This window comes from Nicotiana tomentosiformis, chromosome 4, assembly GCF_000390325.3.
Source record: "Nicotiana tomentosiformis chromosome 4, ASM39032v3, whole genome shotgun sequence".
In the NCBI taxonomy this organism is placed as follows: domain Eukaryota; kingdom Viridiplantae; phylum Streptophyta; class Magnoliopsida; order Solanales; family Solanaceae; genus Nicotiana; species Nicotiana tomentosiformis.
The window spans coordinates 10,682,799-10,693,873 of NC_090815.1; the positions used below are offsets into that span (position 1 = coordinate 10,682,799).

General features: G+C 37.7%; 1 protein-coding gene across 1 annotated transcript; it reads right to left on the reverse strand.

Annotated features, from left to right (window-relative positions):
* Nucleotides 1-402, reverse strand: LOC138909249 (uncharacterized). The gene has a single exon (XM_070200435.1). It carries the CDS (start codon nucleotides 400-402, stop codon nucleotides 1-3), a length of 402 nt encoding a protein of 133 aa, XP_070056536.1.
* Between the last annotated feature and the right edge of the window lie 10,673 nt (nucleotides 403-11,075).

Here is an 11,075-nt window from a genome sequence, read left to right on the forward strand (position 1 = left end):
CTACTTAATTTGGGCTTCTTCCATCAATACACGACCTTCCTCGTCTTTAATACACCTCACTTGCTCCAGATCACGAGCCTTTCTCTCTCTCGCTTTGGCCAGCCGAAATAACTTCTTGTCCCAACCTTTACCCCCCAATTCCCCATACAGCCTCCCAAACGCAGACGTCTTAACCTCCGTGACCGCTACTTTCGCCTCCCTCCTAGCTTCCTTATACCTTTCTCTGTTCGCTCTCATCTGCTCCTCGTCGATGCTCTCCACTAACTTAAGGTAAGCTGCTTTTTTTGCTTCCACTTTACTCTGGACCATGTCATTCCACCACCAGCCGCCTCGGTGCCCACCTAAGTATCCCTTCGAGACCCCTAATACCTCTCTCGCCGCATTCCTTATACAATCCGCCATCGCCGTCCGACGGAGATGAACCTTTTTGTGAAGATTTCATCCAAATTATAGCTACTGATTTCCAAAGCTAGCAATGCTAACTTTTTTAGAACCACGAACTCGGAATCGCGAACGAAATCTAGAACTTCGGCTTCTCACTAATTAACTTAACTAAACAGTTTTCCAAATGAATCTTTACTCTAAAAGAACAATGTTCTTTCTTCTTCTCTTTACTCAATTCCTTTTTTTTCCTTTCGTTTCTCCCCCTTTTCTAATGTGAGGAAAATGATCTTATATAACAAAGTTGGTTGGATGGTTGGCATGATACGTGAGAATAGGATATGAAGGTTAGAGTTAGTGGTTTTAGGGATAAGGAGCAGTGGAGGGGATCATGGGGTTAGTTGTGAATTGTTTGAATTTTTAAAAAATAAAACAAAAGAAGTGTGTGTGTATATTGTAGGAGTGGGTAACGTGGGAGTGATTGTGTGCAAATGCTTGTGTACAGGTGAAAAGAAAAAATGAAAAGTGCTTTGTGCACTTAGCCAACGTGATTCTTAGGATGTGAACTATTCCAATTGTTAGCAATTCTTATCTCATTCTATTAGGTGTCAAATTATTGTAAAAAAAAAAGAAAAGAAAAGAAAAAGAATACTCCCACTTTTTTGTATTGGAAAATAGATAACAAATTAAGGACCCCCTGACATTTTCTTTTGTCTTGCTTTTATTATATATATATATATATATATATATATATATATGAAAAGACAGAGAAGAGAATATTAATCAACGACTTTCCATACTAAGAAAATATAAGAAAACTAAATATTTATAAAAAATAAGGCACTAAGAAAAATACCATAACTTACTTATTAAAATTCTTATTACTAGAAATCATATATTTATTTTTGTAAATTTTCTTTTTCTCTTTACAAATAGAAATAAAATTTGTACTATAAGTATGTGTATATTTTTTTGTACTTTTAAATTTTTTTCTCACACAAAATATATTAAAAGTAAGATAAAAATTTAAAATATCAAGATTAGACCTAAAAGAAATATTTACATTAAAATAGTATAGAATTTGGGTGTGTTCAAAAATTAGTTGTTCACAGAGCTATCACACCTCTTTTTTTCCCACACAATTCTATTACGAGATTGAGTTAGAAGAGGTTTTCCAATTGAAGTGACATTTCGAAAAGGGATTATTTATTATTTAGAGTCGCCACTTGGAATTGAGTTTTGGTGTTTCAAGTCACCTTTTCTTTGAATCCCTCATCAAATGGAAGGTTTGACTCCTTATGGTCTACGAAAATAGAAGACTGAGTAAGGAATTCTGTTGATCGAGGGGAAGGTGTAAGGTTGTAACGACCCGACTTGTCGTTTTAAGAATTAACGCTCTGTTCAGTGACTTAAGGTCCCGTGAAACTTCGTAATATGTATTATGACTTGTGTGTGCCGTTGAGTTTGATTTTCGGAAGATTCAGAATAAAATTGAAAGAACAATTCTTAGTTTAGAAGCTAAAATGAAAAGAGTTGACCGGAGAGTTCACTTTTGAGCAAACGGTTCCGGAATGAAATTTTGATGATGTCAATAGCTTCTTATGGTGATTTCGGACTTAGGAGTCCGTCCAAATTGGATTTGGAAGTCCATAGGTCAATTCGACGCATTTTGGTGAAAGTTGGAAAATAGAAGATTTTTAGAAACTTCGACCGAAGGTTGAATTTTTTATAACAAGGTCGGATTTCGATATTAGTTAGAAACCAAGAAAAGGAATGGAATCTGGCTAGCCATTATAACATGTTTTGAAGTACTAATTCCTTAGCAAATAACTACTTTTCGCGAAATCCTGTAATAGTTGAAGGTGAATACCTGCTCAGGAGAGAAGATCTATGTCATCTCATAGAATGAGTCATAGTTTTCAATTTTAACCTGCACAAAATTTGGATGTGAGAAGTAGTACTATCATTTTAATGTTGCCTAAGAACAATTTCACAAAACAAAGGTTGAAACAGTAGATCTATTGTTTATGTTAAAGTTAAGAGTCCACCCAAGCTATTCTGCATAATGCAAGGCTAAAGGAAAGACCAAACAAATTCCGACAAAAATTATTTACCGGAAGGTTAATCAAGCCTAAGGCAAGCTTAACCAGCTCAGAGTCACAAGCTATATCTACATGGGTTGCTCCCCTTGTAAGCATATCAAAGAGTTAGTTTTTAGTACATTCAATAAAATGAGTATATAGAACAAACTAAGATATCCACTGCCATGACAGTGAACCGTAACAATTACAAGTCCTAGTTAATCCTTGATTAGAGTGCTTTAGATTTTCAATTATTCTAAATGTTATGCACAATGAATGTTGAGAATAATCTTCTTTTTTTTCCTTGAATAGAGAAACTCCAAAATATTTGAATTATCCTTGTCAAAGATACAGAAGCCATGAATAAGACCAACCTTATCCGCAGCAGTAACAGTAGTAATTTTAAAGTGGAACAACAATGTATCGTTAGTAATTTTACCTGTTTATCTTGGAAGACTACCCCTTCTCCTCAATATTATCCATTCTTGAAGGATGGTCAAGTTCAGGTTACTAAAAAATCAACAAAATTGGAGTAATAAAATAAAGGAACTCATTTTAGAACACGCAATACCTAGTTGCTACAGATGAAACAGAGGAAGCAAGTTGACTGATTTTTTCTTCAGTCACTACTGGTCCATGTAGCATACACATGGTTTAAAAGATGGATTGTAACTTTTAGCAATTAATCATATTCTCAGAGATATTAGTTGCTACAGATACCCTACCATTATATAGAAAAATATTTTCCTTGGCAACAGAGAGCCACTAATTATATCAAGCCTAGACATACTTCAGACATAAGGTAAAAAAGGCCCTTCTGTACCCTCTCCTCAATGATACAACTGCTATTTTCAAATCGAATGGCCACAAAGACTTAGTGAAGAAGAAAGTAATTTGACTCATACATTCCACATTGCACTCAGAACGAAAGTGAAGATAAAAAGTCCTATCACATTGGTCTAATTCCACTAGAGTTCAAAGAGAAAGATAGTTAGCTCTTATTAACAATTCAAGAGAAGTAAACCCTTCAGCTGCTGAAGGTTAATAGGCATGGTTGCTCCAACCTCCAGTTATGAAGCCAATTGCATGAGGAAGAAACTCAATCAAGAAACTGCACCTAAAAAGAATAATCATGCCAGCTTATTCTAGTGCAAGCTGCAGTAACTACTCAGAAATCCAAAATGTTATACGAAAGAGTTGAGATTAGAAACATACATGTTAAAGCATGCAATGTGATATATAAAACTACATATCGCATATTAAAGGATGTATAAATAACTCAAAACATACAAGAACAAACTGTGTAATGACTGTTAAGAACGTAGCAGCAGATACAAGGGGCTGATGTTCCAACTTCTATTTGATAGGATCCTAAAGCATGCTTCCAAGAAAGAGAGACAAGATAACCACTAACCACGCAATATCTCATGAACTGCCGACAAAAGCATAAACCATATATTAGAAGAATGAAATAAAGCAGACACAAGGAATGACTCCGTGAGGGGGGAGTAACTTTACATAGCCCATATTGAAGATCAAAATATGCAAGTTTAGCATAGCAAATCCCCTGCAAGACCAGGTAGATAACTACTAGTTAAGATAGGTAACAAAAGTTGATAGAATCTCCACATAAGTTAACTACACTAAACAACAACTTGAATAGTATCTAAGTATGTGGGAAACTGATATATTCATCATAGTTCAAATGAATGGGAAATACTATGAACTAGACCAATTAGAGTGCTGCAGTGGCTGATTATTAGTTCACTTCAAGAGATACTAGGGAACAGTTTAAGTATAAAGCTTCCATTGCCAAGTAATTATCAAACCAGAATTGTCCTTCTGCCAGATATCATTGGGGCTAGAATGAATTTAATAAATCAAGACACTTTATTCAGACGAAAATTCCACATCCTAGCTTTTAATATCTATGTTGTAAGCAAATAGAACAATGAGAAAATGTACATCCATAGCTTTTCCCCGTGAAATTTGGAGAGATTAAAGCTAAAGAGAAAACATGAAAAAAAGGGATTGAAATAAAAAGATACTGATGAGACAGACCTAATCGTAATTAGTGTAGGAGCCTTCAGGGTATCGTCCTCTGTAAAAGCCGCATTGCAAAAAGTATATGGAGGCACTAAAATTGAGTTCATATCAGAATCCGATATTCTAACCATTTTGAGCATAAAATTATGAGTAGAGACTAAAATTGAAAATAGAAATGGATAACCATGGAGGTGGTGAGAGACGGTTGAGTCCAAACCTTCCGAGCACCGAGAAACAGTGATAGTATAACGACCCGATAGGTCGTTTTGAGAGTTAGAGCCCCGAACCCCTATTAACCGCTTTTTCCATATCTATTTCTACTATTGTGACTTGCCGGGATGATTGGTTTTAAGTTTCTGAGTGTTTTGGGACACTTAATCCCTAAATGAGAGCTTAAGTCTTAGAATTTGGACCGTAGTCAGAACTGTGTGAAGACGGCTCTGGAATGGAATTTCGTCAGTTCCGTTAGATGATTTTGGACTTAGAGGCTTGTCCGTATTGTGTTTTGGAGGTCCGTAGCTTATTTAAGCTTGAATTGGCGAAAATTGAATTTTTGGAGTTTTGGACCGGTAGTGAAAATTTTGATATCGGGGTCGTATTCCGATTCCGGAAGTTGGAGTAGGTCCGTAATGTTGAATATGACTTGTGTGCAAAATTTTGCGATATTCGGATGTGGTTTGATAGATTTCGGCATCGGTTGTAAGAATTTGAAGTTTCAAGTTCTTTAAATTTGAATTGGAGGGTGATTCGTGATTTTAGCGTTAGTTAATGTGATATGTGGGATCGACTAAGTTCGTATGGTGTTTTAGAATTGGTTGGTATGTTTGGTTGAAGTCCCGGGGGCCTCGGGTGAGTTTCGAGTGCTTAACGGATTAAAAGTTGGATTTGAGTTGCTGCTGAAGTCTTCAGGCATCTGTCATCTTCGCACCTGCGGTGGAGAGACCGCAGGTGCGTGATCGCACGTGCGGAGAGGCAAGCGCAGAAGCGAAAAAATGGAGGAGTGCCAGGGGTCGCAGGTGCGAGGGTAATTCTGCATCTGCGATGCCCGCAGATGTGACAGGGTCATCGCAGGTGCGCAATGTCCGCAGAAGCGGAAGGGATTTCCGCATGCGCGCACGCGCAGGTGCAGCCCTTTCATCGCAGGTGTGAAGGCAGAGGGGGTAAGTGATTTGCGCAGATGCACACATTTTGCCGCACAAGCGCACCCGCAGGTGCGAGCCCAGGCTCTGCTGGTGCGGAAATACCTAGGCAGTGGTTAAAACCGAAGGGCTTCGCGATTTTTGGACTTTGCAACTCGGTTTAGGGCGATTTATGAGAGCATTTTCGAGAGATTTCTTAAGGTAAGTCTCTTGTGCTTATTTTTGATCAATAATCTTGCTTCCCCATGTATTTTTTTACCTAGTTAGTGTGTATTTAAGGTGGAAATTGAGAATTTGAGGCTAGGGATTTGGAAGTTTGATTTGTGGATTTGGAAGACCATTTGGTGTCGGATTTTAGTAAATTTGATATAGTTAGAGTCGTGAGTGAACGGTCTTTCGTATTTTATGCCTTTTGCTCAATTTCGAGACGTGGGCCCCACATGCGATTTTCGAGTTAATTTCAAAATTTTGGTTAAAATGTTGATTTCGTTAATTAGATGAGTCTATTATTATTGTATTTATGATATGTAATTGCTTTTAGTTAGATTTGGGCCATTCAGAGCCGGATATTCGTGGGAAAGGCATTGTGACCGATTGATTAAGCTTGGTTCGAGGTAAGTGGCTTGTCTAACTTTGCGTGGGGGAAATCCCCTTAAGATTTGGTACTATTGTGCTATGTGAGCATCGTGTACATGAGGTGACGAGTACGTACACGGGCTAGTTGTGGTAAAACCGTATTTTCTTACCGAGCAGCAACATGTTTTCCTGTTATTTTGAGTTATACCATTTTAATGAATACTAATCTATTTTCATTCTTAATCGAGTTATTCCAATATGTGTAGCTATCATGTTTAGTCTAAATACAACATGTCTACGTGTCTTAATTGTTTATGTGAATTATGTGCAGCATGCTTAGTGAATTTTCTGCTTCTTCCCTGACTGGTACTTAGTCTAAATTGTAAGAATTTTGTGATGTAGTTGTATTTCTATCATTCGCACTGCATAATTACTTTGGGACTACGAAACAGTATTCCGGGAGATTCCCTGTCTTGCATATTTACTTTGGGACTACGGAACGGTATTCCGGGAGATCCCCCTGCACATTTACTTTGGGACTACGGAACAGTATTCCGGGAGATCCCCCTGCACATTTACTTTGGGACTACGGAACGATATTCTGGGAGATCCCCCTGCCCATTTACGTTTGGGACTATGAGACGGTATCTCTGGAGATCCCCTGTTGTGTTTCTGTGTACTGAGTTGTTACCTTCTATGATTCCATTGTTGTTAAATTTCAGCCTTTATTTTTATTGCGATATTACACTATGTATTGTTTTATTATATATTTACCAGTAGGGCCCTGACCTGACCTCGTCACTACTCGACCGAGGTTAGGCTTGGCACTTACTGGGTACCGATTGTGGTGTACTCATGCTACTCTCTGCACATATTTTTCGTGTGCAGATCCAGGTGCACCTTATCAGCCGCACAATCAGTGAGCCGGGACAGCTTTGGAGACTTCAAGGTATATCTGCCGCGCCCGTAGACCTCAGAGTCCCCTTCTACTCTTTTTCATGTCCATTATCTTCTGTATTTTTCCTTGTTAGACTCTGACGTATAGAGACACTAGATTTTTCCTTCTGTAGTTTGTGATTCCCGATGTTTCAGGTTTTGGGATTTGTTGTGTATTTTTGAATAGTTGGTTAAATTTATATTTTTATTTCATTATTCCTAAAAGTGTTAGGCTTACCTAGTTGTAGAGACTAGGTGCCGTCACGACGTCACACGGAGGGGAAATTGGGTCGTGACAGATAGTCTTCAGGAAATTGTCAATGTCGTCGACACCAACGGCTGACATTGATTTCAGGAACCACTGTCCGCAAGAAAAATCTAAGAGAATTAATCAACAAGCTACGACTAAGGAAAGGGGGGACAGTTGGGTTGAGGATACTGTAGAGATAGGGTTTGGCTGCAAAAGAAAAGAGGGAAAAAGACCCGCGACAGAATTGTGAAAATAAAATATTTTGGGCGGTGTCATTGCCTTGTAACAGATGGAACTAGCTAGTGGGTGTTATTAGTAGGGGTTTTATTATGGGGGTTTGACTAAGCTCCGTAATTTGATGAAATTTATAGAGGTTCGAGTAACCTCATCAGTATAACTGTCACAAATTACACCTTTTTTTGTAGTGATTTCAGAAATTGGAATAGCTCCGTTACGTCATTTATGACTTGTGTGCAAAATTTGAAGTCATTCCGGATTGATTTGATACGTTTCAGCGCAAAAATATAGAAGTTGGAAGATTTGAAAACTCATTATTCGATTCAAGGCGCAATTCATTGTTTCGGCATTGTTTGATGTGATTTGAAGCCTCGACTAAGTTTGTATCACATTTTGGGACTTGTTGGTATGATTTGACGGGGTCCCCGGGGGCTTGGGTGTATTTTTGTATCATTGGTTGAGAGACTAGTAAAGATAAGAAATTTGAGAGTTTGACCATGGTCAATATCGGGTTAAGACGACCTCTTTTCAGTATTTGGAGTGCGCAAGAAGGTCCGTAGCGTGTTTTATGATTGAAATTCATACATGATTTGTGTCCGGGAGGTTCCGGATGAGTTTCGGGGTGGTTTCGGATCATTTCGAAGAAGTTTGAGTTTTTTAGTTTATGGTGAGGTACTGTTCATTCGCAATTGCGAACGCTTTATCGCAATTGCGATGATTTTGGATTTTAGTGAAGTTCGCAATTACACCTGCGATTTTAGTGAAGTTAGTGAAGTTCGCAATTGCGAACAATTTATCGATTTTATTGAAGTTCGCAATTGCGAGCACTGTTCATTGGAGGTTACTGTTCATTCGCAAAAGCGAATTTTTATTCGCAAATGCGAACTTGGGCAGAAACTTAAGGATTGAAAATTTGTCATTTCTTCATTTTCGATTGGGATTTTTGGAGCTCGGTTTTTGGGCGATTTTGAGGATTTCTTCATGACCTTGACCGGGATAAGTGTTCTATACCAGAACGTGATTATATGTAACGACCCAACTAGTCGTTTCGACTTTAAAAACCTCATTCCCTTAAATAAAACTCCCTAAATGTGTTTTTAATGATTTATCACTTGCGGGGATGGTTGGTTCGGAATTTGGATTTGCTTGAGTTGAAATCGGAACATTTGGTTCCTTAAGTTAACCTTTAAAGGCCAAGTTTGACTACGATCAATATTTTAAAAAACGACCTCGGAATCGGAATTTGACGGTTCCAATAGGTTCTTATAATGATTTCAGACTTGGGTGTATGTTCGAATCGGGTTTTGGATAACCCGGGAGCGTTTTGGCGCTTAATAGTAAAAATCAACTATTTGAAGGTTTAAAGTTCTTTAAAAATTGGTTTGGAGTAGGTTTTTGAGTAATTGAAGTCCGTTTGGAATTCCGAGTTTGGGAATAGTTCCGTATAGTGATTTAAGAATTGCACGCAAATTTTCGTGTCATTCCGAGCAGTTTAAGTATATTTCGACGAATTGGAAGTAAACTGAAGAACTTGAAATTCCTAAGTTTGAATCAATTTAGTTTAGGGTATGATTCTTAGATTTGATATTGTTTTATGCGTTCCAAGAGTTCGAGAGAGTCCGTTTTATGATTTCAAACCTATTGGTATGTTCGGGCGGGGCCCCAGGGGTCCCGAGTGTTAACCGGACGAGGCTCAGACCAATTTTGGAAAATTGAGCAAGGACTAAATCTCTCAGCTAGTGTCATAATCGCACCTGCGCATTGGACAGCCGCAGGTGCGAGCTCGCAGGTTCGAGCCACCAATTGCAGGTGCGAACGAGAGAAACATGCTCAGCCATCGCAGATGCGAAGCATTTGGCGCACCTGCGAACGCGCAGGTGTGATGACCTTGTGCGCAGAAGCGGAATAATGCGCAGGTGCGAAGGGATGGGCGCACCTGCGCTTGCACAGAAGCGAGCATTTCTTCCGCAGGTGCGGAACCAGGAAAAGAAGGAAAATGAGCACCTGCGAGGAATTTCCGCAGGTGCGAAAGCCGCATGTGCGGTACTCGTTCTGCAGGTGCGAAAAACCTGTCTGGGCAGAACCTTAAAATGGACGAAAACTCAGTCCATTTCTTTCTATTTTTCATTCATTGTTGGGCGATTTCAGAGCTCTTTGTGAGGAGTTTCAACTATCAACTTGGAGGTAAGTTAATTCTACACCCTTTGAGTTAAATACATAGATTATAAGTAGATTATAACTAGTAATTCTTAGAAATCAATGAGTTAGATGAAAAACCTAGATTTTTATAATAATGAGATTTTGACCAAAAAAATAGTTATGGAATCGGGTAGAAATTAAATATTCAAGTTCTTGAGATTATGGGTAACGTTTTTATCTAAAAATTTCCAGAATCCGATCACGTGGGCCCGAGGTGAATTTTAGGAATTTTATCATTTTGTATAAGGTAATTTATTTAATAGATAAATTTCGAATCATTTAGCATATATTAATTAATTTGTATAATATTTGGATAGTTTCGGATTTTTCGGCGTTGAATCGAGAATTCAACGCGACGTGGTAATCGAAAAGTAGACTTTGAGACGAGGTAAGTCTCTTGTCTAATCTTGTGAGGGGAAAATTACTCCATAGGGATTAAATTGAATAATTATTGATAATTGCGGGGGCTACGTACGCACGAGGTAACGAGAGTCCGTGCGTAGCTACTATTAATGCTAAAGTCCGGGTAGTTTAGGACTCAAAGCATGAATTACTTGTGAAAATTGTATTCCTTGTTTAATTAATATTATTTGATATATATATATATATATTGTGAATTGTTATATATATATATATATATAGTTATTTTTTAGATCAAAATATTAAAGGATGGAAAATTTATATGTTTGATTTTCTGTTTAAATTAATTAATTGTTAAAAAGAATTATTCTTCCTCCCGAATTTATCTCATAATAAATATACTCTCCTTCCGGAGGTACATAAGAAAATGTCCTTCTTTATTGTGGAGCGGGCCGAACGCCTCGGCAGGATAGATGCATCTATGGATCGCGCCGCATGTCCCTCGGCAGTGTACACGACACTCTGGATCGGGCCGTATGTCCTCGGTAGAAATCGTGCTTAATAATAATAATTACACGATACTTTAATAATGTATTTTAGCTTGCGAAGCTAATTGATAAATTGAAAAATCCTTGGAATTTAATTAATTATTATTCTTGCTTGTTAAGGAATTAATTGTTAATCCTGTAAATGAGATTTAATTGATAAATTGAAAATTTATTGAAATTGAATTGCATCTTGTAAAGCTATTTGATAAATTGAAAGTTTTATTGAAATTTCATGATTAAAAATAAATAAATTGGAAAAATTATTGCATTTGAAGGATTGTCATTATTTTTACTAAATGAATAAAATTATTGTTAACTCTGT

Coding starts and splice junctions, on each gene's coding strand:
- LOC138909249 (XM_070200435.1), bottom strand. CDS start 402: ATGGCGGATTGTATAAGGAATGCGGCGAGAGAGGTATTAGGGGTCTCG.